The sequence below is a fragment of the Sporisorium graminicola genome, chromosome SGRAM_4, assembly GCF_005498985.1.
Source record: "Sporisorium graminicola strain CBS 10092 chromosome SGRAM_4, whole genome shotgun sequence".
Classification (NCBI taxonomy): Eukaryota; Fungi; Basidiomycota; class Ustilaginomycetes; order Ustilaginales; family Ustilaginaceae; genus Sporisorium; species Sporisorium graminicola.
In genome coordinates this window covers 569,408-582,467 of record NC_043734.1, presented here as the reverse complement: position 1 = coordinate 582,467, position 13,060 = coordinate 569,408, and the positions used below count along the sequence as shown (strand labels likewise).

Here is a 13,060-nt window from a genome sequence, read left to right as displayed (position 1 = left end):
ATAGTATGCCCTTGACTGCGAGCGTGCAACACGCGGCGGATGCGCCAGATCGATCAGAAGCCATGTTCACTAGCGCTGCACACACACATCGCAGAATGGAGGTTGATCTTGCATCATATGACTTGAGCAGCAAGAGAATCGGTACAAGTACAAGATAGTTGCAGGTTGGAAAGAAGAGAGAGCGTTTCGTGTCGGTCGCAGGTGCTGAACGGTATTCGGCGAAGCCGTTCAAGCGCACGTCGCGGATGCGTTTCCTAGCGTGCTTTAGATCGGCGTCTGCACCCGATATAGTGCTGCACTGATAGTGAACGCATCACTTTCCGATCTCGTGTTCAGCCAGCAGCATATTTGGAATGCCGCTGCGGATCTGATAGATGTGTTGGCAGTTAGGGCAGATCATTTGGCCCTCGACCACGTGAATCTGCAAGAAAGAACAAGGCAAGGTAACACTCTCCGGTCAGTCATTTTCTCCCTCTCAACACTGCTTCTACCACCGAGAGCTCCAATATCCAGCATTGGCGGCAGTGGTCGTCGGATACGCACCTCGAGCAGAACATGGTGTAACAATTTGATGAGCGCCTCGTCTTCCAGCGGCTGTGAAGGGTCCGGTCCCTGGTCTGGCAACGAAGTGTCACCCAAGCTTCTCGCAGTCTTGACCAGCGCTGGCCAGTCAAGCTTGGGCAAAAATCCCTTGATGAACGTCTCGTTGGATTCCGCTTCGATCAGCTCGAGCTGTACGTCTTTGAGGATGAGTGGGAAGTTGTTCGATGTCGTTTGACATGCCTTGGCGTGGCACGCGAGCAGGTTATGTGTGAGAAGTCTCATGACGATCGAGGTGCGCTTGAACGTCTGCTTAGGAGTACCAATGCGTGAAAGACAGGTGTACGCTTGGAGTCCAGGTGTGCTGCGTTGTGCCGTCGTCGTCAAGGGATGGATGGTGCAAAGATACCAAGTTGGTCGAGAGTGGAGTAAAAAGTTCAAGGGTCCGTTCTTGGCTCAAAATTTCCAAAGCTTCTCAAAAGAGGTTACATCACGTGAAAACTTTTTTTTTGTTGCTAATCACACCAATCATTTCGAACTCTAACACTATGTAAAAAGGCTTTCCCTGCCAAGCCGTACCTCCTTTCAAGACGTCCGCATGTCGACGTTGTCGCCTTGCCGCCTTTGGCGCTTGCGGCACAGAGTCCGTTAGAGAAAGCCGCATTGCAGAGAGTTCAAGGCATTTGCAACGGCATGCACTGCTTTGATGAGATCGGAAAGGTTTGAATCCGGTCCGAAGGACAAAGTGCCTACTTGCCCAGGCCTCGACGTTAGCGATGGCATGTGTGTGGCATTACGCAGCCACACGGCAAGCGCTCCGAGCTTTGCCTCGAGTGAACACTTCATCCTCTGCATTGCCGCGAGCTCCTTATGAAGTACGAGCAATAAGGCATGTCTTGTGACACTTGGTGGTGCCCTTTTTCTCTCGGTCAAACAGAAGAGGTGGGTTCATCATGTAGGGGGCGATGCATGTCCTTGTGTCTGTGCTAAACAGGGTGCTGCAGCGCAGTCATCTCAGATGGCGTCTGAGCTTGCCTTGATACCAAGGGGTATTGGACATGCGGCCTCAGAATTATGCGGATGGCAACAGCCGCTGAGTCTTGAGATGAGGTTTCAGATACTTGCTGACGAACGAATGGAGGCAAATAAGTTGAATGTTGTGACACCACTGTGCTCTCTCTCGAGCCGAAAAGAAGATAGCAACCTCCCCACTTCACCTCTCACCCGTTGGCCGTGGCTCAGGAAGTATAATAACACCTCCTTGCCATCGCCTGGCCCTTTAATTCTGCGTTCGTACCCCTTTCCCTTTCCCGCCCCTCAGTGCCACGAGCCTTTTGCATCTCCACTGCTCTACCCATCTCACCCAAATGTTTCGCACCACCTGCCTCGCAGTCATCATCCGCGTGCTCACCCTCCTCGCTGTTACCACGACTTCAACCGTTGCGTTCGAAATCACCTTCCCCGGTCCCACCGACTACTGGGTCGCATGTGGCTGGAACAACATGACGTGGAAGAGTGATGCTACCGATCCGCGTGCTGTCACCATCATGCTGACCAATGCGAACAAGACGCTACTTAACGACGATTTTGCGATCGGCAACGCTGTGCAAGGGACCGAGAACGCTGCGATGGTGTATATCCCCTGTTTGTCGGCGGCGAGTGGGTTCGCGGTCATGTTTGTCAATGCTAGTCAGTATGACCACAAGCGTAAGTCTCCCACGCCTTCGTGATTGCAGAAACGATATGCAGAAGGGAAGGGGAATGCTGACTATCGCTGTACATGTCCGGAAATAGAAAACAAAATTCTCTACACCTCATCCCAATTCACCATTAAGCCGAAGGGCACTCCTCCGGACTCAGCTTCAGGTCAAACGAACATCCCGAGTCAGATCCAGCCCTACCTGCAAACGCCGGGCATCGTCTTGCCGCAGGACAAGGACGACGAATTGACCAACACCACCGCCAAATCCGACCGAAGCAACGATGCACTCCCACGTCTCGACTGTTCTTCGTCTTCCTTTGGAACGTTCCAGCCTGATCAACGCCCGAATGCCGCAGCTGGTGCTCTTGCTGTCACGCTCTTGAATGATTTGGGATTTATTTCTGTCGTTGCTGCGTTCACTGTTTTGGTGGTCACTTCGTAAATTGCTTCTCTCAAAACCAGACTCTTTACGTTTGAGCTATCGGATGGGAGCGACTAAGCCGCCTAGAGATCAATGCGAACGTCACGTTGTGGGCTGGTTTCATGTATGAGTTTGAGATTGTGTAATTGGTGTCGAGTCGGGGGAGCCTCGAGAACGAAAAGCACAACGTACTAGCTGTGGCATCCCTGTTGGACCATATGGTGGGCGAATCCGTTTCTGATGTTGCGGGAGTGCGCATCGACGTGCTCGATCACCAGATGAGAGTCACGACGGTCCAACACTTGACCGTGTCTTTTAATGAGGTCTTTGTTATGCACTGGCAGGCCACGCGAGACGATCCTGCCGTTGGAGCGCGAGTGGTAGTTTGTAGCCTGCAAGAGCGTCTGACAGCATGTGTGCGCAAATCGCAGCCTCTCTTGGCTTCTGGGGTCTCAGTCGAGAGAGGACGTTCGTCTGGCGAACAAGCTAACCGGCTGCCCGCTCTTGGACTTCCGGGTTGTCCCTTTGTATGATTACACTAAGGTTTCGACCAACAGACGCACGACAACGTTGCAAAAATATTAGGCCCCAATTGCACATCCAGCTCACTCCTCTGTTCTGACGCGCCAACGAGAATACGATGCTGCCCGAACTGAGCATTAACCACGAATCACACAAGCACGCACAAAGTTTTGAACAGCTTCATTCATGGTACTTCAACGCCTTCACGTGAGCAAGATATGCGGCTGAATCGACGTGGAACCACTTTCGCACACACCGATCATCCCACTTGCTCCGATGGCTTCGTCCAAGTGGCCGAAATATATCGTCAGCCGGCCCATCAGGTCGACATGCTTTACATTTCGGGCTCGTAAGCTTGTGTGGAGCTGCGTGGACATCCTCGCTCTGATACGCTGATGATTCTAGCTGTCGTACCGGCAAGCTGCCTTGGCATAGGCATCAGCCATGTCGTTCCACTGGTGGCCTGAGTGACCCTTGATGTACTGGAGCACTGGGCGGACACGGTGTTCGTCGAGCGCTTCGGCGAGCTTCTCGATGAGATCTTGATTTGCAACGATACCGCCCTTGGTGTTCCTCCAACCGTTGCACCTCCACCTATCCAGCCATCGAACGACGCAATTCATAGCGTACTGACTGTCGGAAAAGATGACAACTTGACGACCGTCGTCGGGCGCAAGCTTTGCGGATCGGATAAGGGCCAGGATTTCGGCTCGGCTGTTGGTTTGCGGGCCATCGTGCAGGCGTTCGGCTTCGATGCAATGGCGAAGTTTGGGATCAGCAAAGACAACGCCGTACCCAGCCCGCGCTCCTGGTCGTCCGTTGCCGATGCAGGCGCCGTCACAGAATACAAAGATGTACTTCCTGTAGGTCTCGGGGCGGATTTCCCATTCGTCAAAGTTTCGCATTGTTGACAGTGACTCGCGTTACGCGATCAGTTCTGCGTATTAGGATGGATGTCGGTGCAAGCACGAGTGTTTGTGCCGTGTTCAAGTGGTGTGGTGTCAGGATGAGAATGCAACGATAGGCGTTGAAGAGATACAGTAGTTGACACACCAGTCACGCAAGCAAGTTTGGATGGGGGCAATTCAATGTGGGAGCTGAACTGATCGGCCCAGGCAGCGAAGAAAGCCCGAGAGCTGGACATCTCACGGTGGCGTAAAGCCGTGGGAGCGAACAAAGGGACCAGGCGAACAGTCTCTCTCTCTACAAGATCACATGAAGTCCATTGGGTGCTTGAAGAGTGCACAATTACGCACGGCAAGCTCAAATTAAGGCTCACAGGCTGGACTTCGACAGTGTCCCCTTTGTTGTCCTGCTGCAAGAGCGTGTGACAACAAAGGAATGTGTCGGTTCGTCAAGGATTCACGGTATAACAGGCAGGACTTTCCGGTCTGCAGTATGATCCTCGATACTGAACTAGCTCTTAACGAGGCTAGCCTCAAGCAGATCTGTAGTCGTCATGCGACGAGGTGTTTTGACCATTTCATTCGAACAGACCTTCTCGTGAGGGTCGAGCTCGGCCGCTCTACCAACTAACCCATCTGTTCCGGCGCCTCCGTAGGAGTGACTACTGAAGCATCGGTCTTCAAGCCGGCAGGCAGATCCACATGCCTCACACGGCTCTCAGGCGCAGTCGACCTCCTGCCCAGGTCCGCCGAATCATCCTGCGGCAGACTCGCACCGTACTTTGCCATCCGATCTACAGTCTCGTTCCCATCAATGCCCGCGTGTCCCTTGACATACTCCAGCTTCGGGCGCGGATACCTTTCACCCAGCTCTTTGTCCAGCAGCATAATGAGATCCTGGTTCTGCACTGCCTCCCCTGTGGCGGTCTTGAAGCCCCTCCTCTTCCAACCCGGCAACCACTTTTCGACGGCGTTCATGCTGTACTGGCTGTCCGACATGATAAGGAGCTGACGCCCATCGTTGGGGCACAATTGAATGGCGCGAATGATGGCCATGAGTTCGGCGCGGTTGTTGGTTTGGGCGGATCCAGGGAGGCGACGAGATTCGTTCAGATGGTGCAGCTCGGGGTCTTCGAAGAACACACCCCACCCGGCGCGCGCGTTGTGCTTGCCGTTTCCTATCGACGAGCCGTCGCAGTAGACTACGCTTTTGCGTTGCGAGCTAGATCCACCGGAAGTTGTCGCGGGAGCTGGAGGGAAGACAGTGTCCAAGTGGGGCCGTTTCATCGATGTTGGTTCGGCGTGCGAGGGACGCTTTCCCAGAACGGAAGCAGGTGCGGAAGCGTCCTGTGCGGCTGCTGTTGACTTGTCCCACTTCTTTCCGGACGGAGCCGTGGTGGCGTACGGATGGTACGAGGGCCGAGAAGTACCGGTTACTGTGCTTGCGCTGGTGCGGGTGCTGGCAGACGAAGATGCACCGTATCCATCAGCCTGGACAAAGGCTTGAGCCGCATCTTGACTGTCAAACTTCTTGAAGACCGCGCCGGCAAATCCCTTGGTGGCAGCCTCGCATTCGGCCCAAGTGCGATAGATGCCTTGTTTCCTGCCCTTTTGGACGGCGTAGTAGCCGCCCTTGCTGACCTTGCCCATGTGGTCTGCTTCCTCGTGCTCGAGTAGAGATGGGACGAATTGTTGGGCGTAATCGTTTTGATATTGGCCGAGGAGACGAGAAGATTGCTTCAAGTGGAAGTCGCAAACTGACCGAAGCTCATGTGCTCGTGCGCTGCCCCCTTTGAGTGCGCTGAGCGCGTTGAGAGCAATGGTGGGTCTTACTGCAGCAGCAAGAAGAGCGACCAAATGAAATGGCGTCCGTGCACCAGAGCGTGGGAACAACGGGAGAAGACGGCTCAAGCCGATCATACAGCCATCGGATCCAGACGGCCGTCCAGCCTTTGAAGCTTGATTGCTATTCGAGCTGCCCTTCGCTGCACACCAACTTGATGCGAATGCTTTGTCGGCGAGACGAGCATGTGTGTGGACCGAATGCAGTTGGAAGGTGAACCGCGATGCAAGAAAGAATCAGGGTCCAATTTTTCTGCGCTGAGAAGCCTTTGGTCGAGCGTGTTTGTGCTTTTTGCGAGACGTGAGAAGAAAGAAAAAGTGGAGCGTGATGTGCATCGTTTTTGTTGTTGCTCCTCTCTCTCTACCACACCTAATCGGAACATCCTATCTTCATCATGACGGTCGCTCCGACACTCAGCGCTCCTGCAGCTCCACCAGGCTCAAGACTAGTCAACATCCTCTCCACCGAAGTCAAGGTCAAGTAAGTAGATGTCTTTCCCGCTGCGGCCCATCACCGAGCCCTGGTCCTCTACACCTTTGCTCATCGTCTCCCTGACTTCTTCCTGCAGGGTCTCATCCGGCACCTCGAAAGACGCAAAGTGTATGCTCGACGGCTCAGCCGAGACTTGCTGGACATCTGACAACCTACCACCGAACAGCGACCCTTCCTCCGCACGCTACCTGCTCTCGTTCAAACTGCCCCAACCTCTCTCGCTACAACAGCTGCACAGCCTCTCGCTCACGTTCGCAGGAGGCTTCAGCCCCATGTCATTCAACATTGTCGCATCGGAACAGGACGGGAAAACGTGGGTGCCCGTCGCAGCAGACCTGTTCCCCAAGGATACCAACGCCAAGCAGTATTTCGACCTCAGCAGCAGTCTGCCAGCCGTGCCAAAACAGGCCGATTGGTTGAGGTTCGAACTCAACGGAAGCACAGACGACTATGGGCGTGTTACGATCTATCAGGCCGAGGTCTTCGCCGCCGTCGAGGTGTCATGAAGCAGAAATCGTCTATATCTAATCAACTGCAGAGAAGGGCTCTGCTTAAAAAAAGCGCCAAAGCGAATCGGTCGACTGAGCGGCCTTGAATCGGCCATAGGCACGGCACATTGGGCTGAGTAACAGCAACCCCACCACCCACGTGATCCAGAACGGCGCGGTGCTGCCCACGCCCGTAGTGCGCTCCCACTCGTTCGGCGGCTTGTCCTCCAACTCGTGCTCGAAAAAGTAGCGCACGGGGATCGAGAGCAGCCTGTACAGGTACATATGTGCTCTGCAAACCAAAACGAAACAAAAGTATGCAGTCGTCAGTAGTCGCTTCTCTTCTCTGAAGCATCGCATCGTCAGACTTACACGTAGAAGAACAACGCCGAACCGCCATAGTTCATCAGCCCCGGGATGGCCGTTGCCAGTGCAGGGGGAATCGCGCTGAACACTGCCAACATCGCAAAGTTGACCGCCATGGTGAAAAACATAAACGACGGACTCGGCGGGTACTTTGTGATGTAGAAGAAGCTCTTAACGCTAACCAAGTATTGGTTTGCATCCGGTCTCGCGTGCTGCTCGTCCATCTGCAAACAGCCTTCCGAGAGATTACCGAAATGCAGCACCCGCGTCGCTACAAACAGCAAGGCGAGCGTTGCGGCAACGCCGACATTCCAGGCGACTACCGCTCGCGCCGTCCAGCGCTTGTGCAGCATGATGCGTGCGTAGAGCATGCCGAACAGGCAGAACGAGATCCAGGCAAGCGGGGGGAAGCCGGACACGACCCATTCGTTTTCTACGGGGTAGAACCAAAAGTCGAACCAGGCGCCCAGGTGGGAGCCTGGTGGAGAGGCGGATTGCTGGACTGCGCTGGCGGCGGTGTTGGTGGCGGGGAGGAGTGCGAGGAGTTCGATGGGTGCGGTGGAAGAGGGAGAGCGAGAGGGGGAGAGCGAGGTTGGGGGGCAGTGTCCGCCGTTGGGTGAGAGCCAGACATTCCAGAAGATGGTGATGTACGTGAGCAGGGCAAGCACGGCGTTGTGCAGCCAGAACGAGAGGGTTTGGGATCGCGTCGATGGAGCCGTCAGTGTCGCCGCCGTCAAAGTACCATTGTCGCTGGAAAGCAGGGGCCTCGTCTCACCATCCACACGCTGCTTAACCGCCTCCCCCAACCCGGCATCCAACCACCTTGTCACCGCACCCTCGGTCGCATCCATCACCAAACACAGCAACCCCGTCAACAAATAATCCACCGCCAGGCCAATCAGCACGATGTTGAACACCAAGATGTTGTACCTCCGCATCATGGTCGCGCCCATCACCTCGCTGACCACCGTTAACGCGATCGCCCGCACAGTGAAATGCCACACCATCCTGCTGCGCGACCAGCCGATCTTGGCACGCGAGCGGTGGAAGTAGACGCATCCCATGCCCATTAGGAGAAAGAATCCGGGCGCGCACAGATGCGTGGCGGTGCGGCTAATGTAGGCGGTGTTGAAGTTCCAGCGCGTGAAAGGGGTGCCTGCGGACTCGGACTGTTTGGGTGTGCCGTGCAACCAGGCGCCCAGGAACAGCGCTGCGTGGTCCAGAGACATGAGGAGCAGGATGAGGCCGCGGAGCAGGTCGGGTGCTACGGCGCGCGACGAGGTGGACGTGGGCTTGGACGCCGTTAGCGCTGAGGCCGTGGTTGGTGTCGAGCCATAGTTGGAAGTCGTGGGTGGGGCAGATGTCGGGAGGGCGAAGTTGGTATCCTGCACCGGCGCCCCGGCCTCGGGATCTTGCGCTGTCGCGGAGTGTTGTGTAGACGCCATCATGTCCTCAACAGCAAGGTGTCGATGAATGAAGTGGATTTGGACATGGACGATCGTCGAGAAGTAGGATTGAAGGAACGATACGACGTCCAAGACACGGCTACACCATCCAACGGTCGATCCAAGCCGTGTGACAGTCCTTCCCTCCTCTAGCCGTCTCGCTTCGGCATCGCGCAAAAGCCGTATTCCTCCACTTTCCTCGCTTCCTCTCACACGCTCTGCTACTACAAGACGATAACTTAATGTTAACTCGGCGTTGAGGAACCAAGATCTCCAAAATGAACAAAACCCTTCCTTTTTCTTTCATCAACGCTTGGAAAAGGAATCGTTCGTCGCCCACAGCTCTGCTAGTTCTGAAAGCCAAAGGCCAGCTGCCCACTCCCCGCTGCCGCCGTTTGTTTAACCGAGCACGAACTTAAATACCAAATCCCTCCCCGCGGCAATGCACACGACATCAACCCTCTTCTCTTCACACAGATCTCCCCGTCTGCACACAATGATACCTTGGTAAAGCTTTGTACGTTGCAAGTGAAAAAGATGGAATACATACTCCCGTAATGTAATTGAAACGAGGGCATCCCGTGATGACACAAATGAGCCGATCACTCTCCATTCGAAGACCACATGGCAGGCCAGTTGACGGGCAAGCGAGGCACCTGAGTCGACTCGTCCTCCGGCAGCGACGCAAAGAACTCGTCGTGTTCCTGTACCGTCTGTTCGTACTCGCGCAAGCTTTGTACCGCGTAGATGTGCAGCATTTCCGGATACACCTCAGCGTCGCCATTCACCCCGCTGAGCCCCAATCCCAAGTGCTCCGCCGGCACATCTGGCATCGGAGGCACCTGCTCGTCGTCGCCCTCGTCCAGGCCCGCTACCAGCTCGGAAGCGGGTCTTGGCAGCATGCTGACGCGACGTGAGAACGCCTTCGAGATGCGAGGCGACTGTGGCGGCCTTCCAGGCATCGGAAGGTGCTGAGCATGAGTCGACTGCAGGTCAAAGACCGTATCCTTGGCAATACCGGCGTCATGCGTGGGCGTGAGAGCTGCTGCATTGGCTGCCCCGCCCGGTCCATGGCTATTGACACCTTGCGACGACGTGCGCGTCGACTGTTGCTGTGCTTGTTGTTGTTGTTGTTGTTGTTGTTGTTGTTGTTGTTGTTGCTGCTGCTGCTGCTGCTGCTTGATATCGAACTCGAACGCGGTGCTGCTCTTGGACGTCTTTCCACCGCGCACACTGCCAGCCAGCGTCGAGACATCTGACATGGCGTCCGAGCTCGTCGACTCGAACGACGTTCGCGGCGTCGTACGCGAACTGCCAATCGTCTTGCTGTCGTCGTCCGACTCGGCCGCCGGTGTCTTCTTGCCTTGGTTGGCGCGCGGCGACTGGGTGCCGCTGCTCCGGATGTCTTGCTTGCTCGAGCTACGGAACGCCTTGAGCCAGCTCTTGGTCTTACTGTGCGACACCTTCTTCCCCTCGACGTTCTTGCCTGCGGTCGTAGCGCTCGGGTCTACCGCTGTCATGCCCATGATCTTTTCCGCTTTAGGACGTCCCTCGACGCTGCCTTCGGAGCTGGCACCACCGTCCGTCGAGGCGCGCTTGATGGTGCTGACGAACGTTGAAGTGCCCGACTTGCGAGATCGGCCATCCTCCGACTTGGTTCCGTCCGAGCTCGAGTCGACCTCAGGCGAGAAAAAATTGTGCCTCTTTCGCAGCGCTTCCAATCGGTGGTTGAACAAAAGCACCACGCGTACCGCCGTCCTACCGCTCGGGTCATCCTTGGGTGATGGGAAGTCACGGATGCGAGCCAGTCGGAACACGAGAAGGTGCAGATAGTAGGCGCGGATGGTGAAAGACCACGACAGAAACAGCTTATGGAACACGCTCGGTTTGAGCAAGATCTGTTCGCAAAAGTAGATGCGGTTCTCCGTCGTCGCCGTCAATACCCCAAAATTGGCGTAGCAGAAGGCAATGGTGCGCATCAGAGCCAGCGCATGATCGGCATTCTCGAGCAGCATGCCAATGGTGGTGATGATGAACGAAACGTCGATCAGGCCTTCGCCGATGAGGTCGTTGGAATCCATGTGGCTGATGACTCCGTCCAGCCAATCGAGCAGACAAAAGACGCCTTGAACGTCGTACAACGAGGTCCGCTTAATAAGTGCCTTGATGTGCAGGCCCAGCATGGGCGCGAAAATCATGTTGGTACCCGCTGGTGCGCGCACAATGTCGACGACAATCGCTGTACATCGGCGGTTGGCCGCTTCGAGGATGCGTGGCTTACCCGCGGTGCTTCCTGAGAGCACGTTAGCGGTCTCGCCGGCGGGATTGAAGTTCTTCTGCGACGAGAGCGTGGTGACGGACAGGATGACACGGTGCACCAGAGCCAGACACTTTTGGTGAACGCATGTCGCCAAATGCGCGTAACCGGGTCCGCCGAAGAAGTACTTGGAGACGCTCTCGAGCGATTTGGAGCTTGCAAACAAGCTCGCAAGCTGGCGATGATAGCTGCGGCAGAAGCTGAAGAAGAGCTCTGAGTCATCCGACTGCCACCGACGAAGCCAGTTGCCAGACATTTCGACCTCCACCTCGGGCTGGCACACCAGGAAACGGTCGTCCTCTGTCGATGGCGAGTCGCCCAAGTTGGTGGAGCCGGCAGCGGTCTCGTTGTCGAGCACCTTTAGGTAGTCGCGAGAGTCTTTGAAGCAGAGCTGACGCAGCGTAGCAGGGAAGCGGTTGACAAATCGATCAAAATCGCGGGGTCTCTTCTTCTGCCACTCAAACTCTCGCGCCACCCGCTCGAGGGCAAAGCGATTGACGGGCAGGGCACGCAACAACTTGCTTGCGACGCCGTTGACTCTGAAAAAGGCAACGGCCAACAAGCGACCCGAAAAGATCAGCGTGTTCTGATAGACACCCTTCTTGTTGAGCTCGCCGATGGCGTACGACAAGATATGGCCGAAGACCGACGAGAAGCGGGCCTCGTCTTCTGGATCGGCACTGAGTATGGAGGCGGAAAAGTTGCGGCTCTCGATGATGCAGGCAATGCTCTCAAGGATAGCTCCACGATCGGCAGAGGTCTGGACATGCTGGAGCTCCAGCAGCAGCGAGCGAATCCAGTCGAAGAAAAGCGCCCGCCTAGCTTTGCCCATGAGATAGGGGCCGACACCAATCACGTCGACGGTAGCTGTCTCTGCCTCGAGGGCCAAGAAAGGCAGCAGCACGGCGCGCAGCAGGTTGCCACGATCCGCAGCGGCGTTTGCAGACTTATCGCGGAAACGCCGCAGAGCGCTCTCGACCTCATGCCAAGCGCTGGCAGGAAGCAGCTGGGCGTCGTTCGATTCCTCCTCGAGGGCGCCATGGCTTGAAATGCTAGAAGCGAGACCCGAGTAGCGGTTTTCGTTGCGAGTGGGGGCACGCGAGTCGGAGAAATCCGTGCTGGCCTCTGAGAAGCGGCTTTGCTGTAAAGGTGACAAAGCGGGCAGCGCCTCTTGGCTACGTCTCCATCGGGTTGCGTCGGCCGTACCCTCTTCGGGAGCCGGTTGCACGGTGCGCTCGCCGTCGCTCGCAGACGAAGCACGACTGGACAGCTTCGAGGTGTTCGCACTGGCATTGACTCCCGAAACCGGCATGATGGGTGAAGTTGTGGAAGCTGCAGATGCACCAGCCTGCAGAGCTGCCTCTTCGCGTGGGTCGGGCGAGTTCTCGAGCTTGTGAGGCGGTGATCGCAATGTCTGGAGCGACGTTTCGCGTGGAATGCTTGGGCGGCGGCGTACATTCACACCTTCGCTCGTCTCAACAGCTCGGAATGATGACGACGATGACCGACGGTCTTGGCGTGACGGTGTGAGGTCGTTCGAGGACTCGGCGCTCTGTTCTGGAGTAGAAAATTGAACAAAGCTCTTGTTGGCTGGCGGGGTTCGTGGTGCGTCGGTGATTGGGGCAGGTACTTTGATCGGAGCAGATGCAGCCTCTTGCTGGGCCTGCTGGCGGGGAGGAAGGAAAGCTTTTGATTCCTCCTTCGGCGTGGCCTTATTTTGAGGCCGGGAGATGCCGTCGTCGTCGTCGTCACGGAGAGCCAGATAGGACCGCGCTGCATCCTTGTCCTTGTCCTGCTTTGCAAAAGGATCGGCGTTGCTGTCATCAACACCGCCGTTGGCGGCCTCGTCGCTGACGCTGGAATGTATGCGAGTCTGCAAGATCATGGCATCGTCGCACGCCTTTTGCAAGGAGGGCAGCTCGGATTCTCGTTGCGGAGTGGTGGCGCTGGCAAAGGCTGCTATGCGGCGGCCGTTGACATCCTTGGGAGGCGGTGTCGATGGATCCCGTGATTGCTGTG

General features: G+C 56.2%; 7 protein-coding genes across 7 annotated transcripts; 2 read left to right on the top strand and 5 right to left on the bottom strand.

The window, feature by feature from the left end:
* Positions 1 to 313: 313 nt before the first annotated feature.
* EX895_004671 (uncharacterized protein) lies at positions 314 to 825 on the bottom strand (the record flags this gene model as incomplete). The annotated part of the gene is made up of 2 exons (XM_029885265.1): positions 314 to 421; positions 544 to 825. 2 exons carry the CDS (start codon positions 823 to 825, stop codon positions 314 to 316), a joined length of 390 nt encoding a protein of 129 aa, XP_029738507.1.
* A 1,082-nt stretch (positions 826 to 1,907) lies between these two features.
* On the top strand, positions 1,908 to 2,684 carry EX895_004670 (uncharacterized protein; the record flags this gene model as incomplete). The annotated part of the gene is made up of 2 exons (XM_029885264.1): positions 1,908 to 2,247; positions 2,335 to 2,684. The coding sequence occupies 2 exons, from the start codon at positions 1,908 to 1,910 to the stop codon at positions 2,682 to 2,684; spliced, it is 690 nt and encodes a 229-aa protein (XP_029738506.1).
* Positions 2,685 to 3,586: 902 nt separating this feature from the next.
* Positions 3,587 to 4,090, bottom strand: EX895_004669 (uncharacterized protein; the record flags this gene model as incomplete). Its single annotated transcript, XM_029885263.1, has 1 exon — positions 3,587 to 4,090. The coding sequence occupies one exon, from the start codon at positions 4,088 to 4,090 to the stop codon at positions 3,587 to 3,589; it is 504 nt and encodes a 167-aa protein (XP_029738505.1).
* Positions 4,091 to 4,717: 627 nt separating this feature from the next.
* Positions 4,718 to 5,740, bottom strand: EX895_004668 (uncharacterized protein; the record flags this gene model as incomplete). The annotated part of the gene is made up of 1 exon (XM_029885262.1): positions 4,718 to 5,740. One exon carries the CDS (start codon positions 5,738 to 5,740, stop codon positions 4,718 to 4,720), a length of 1,023 nt encoding a protein of 340 aa, XP_029738504.1.
* A 587-nt stretch (positions 5,741 to 6,327) lies between these two features.
* EX895_004667 (uncharacterized protein) lies at positions 6,328 to 6,931 on the top strand (the record flags this gene model as incomplete). Its single annotated transcript, XM_029885261.1, has 2 exons — positions 6,328 to 6,413; positions 6,502 to 6,931. 2 exons carry the CDS (start codon positions 6,328 to 6,330, stop codon positions 6,929 to 6,931), a joined length of 516 nt encoding a protein of 171 aa, XP_029738503.1.
* A 45-nt stretch (positions 6,932 to 6,976) lies between these two features.
* EX895_004666 (uncharacterized protein) lies at positions 6,977 to 8,727 on the bottom strand (the record flags this gene model as incomplete). Its single annotated transcript, XM_029885260.1, has 2 exons — positions 6,977 to 7,205; positions 7,286 to 8,727. The coding sequence occupies 2 exons, from the start codon at positions 8,725 to 8,727 to the stop codon at positions 6,977 to 6,979; spliced, it is 1,671 nt and encodes a 556-aa protein (XP_029738502.1).
* Positions 8,728 to 9,326: 599 nt separating this feature from the next.
* EX895_004665 (uncharacterized protein) lies at positions 9,327 to 12,353 on the bottom strand (the record flags this gene model as incomplete). The annotated part of the gene is made up of 1 exon (XM_029885259.1): positions 9,327 to 12,353. The coding sequence occupies one exon, from the start codon at positions 12,351 to 12,353 to the stop codon at positions 9,327 to 9,329; it is 3,027 nt and encodes a 1,008-aa protein (XP_029738501.1).
* Between the last annotated feature and the right edge of the window lie 707 nt (positions 12,354 to 13,060).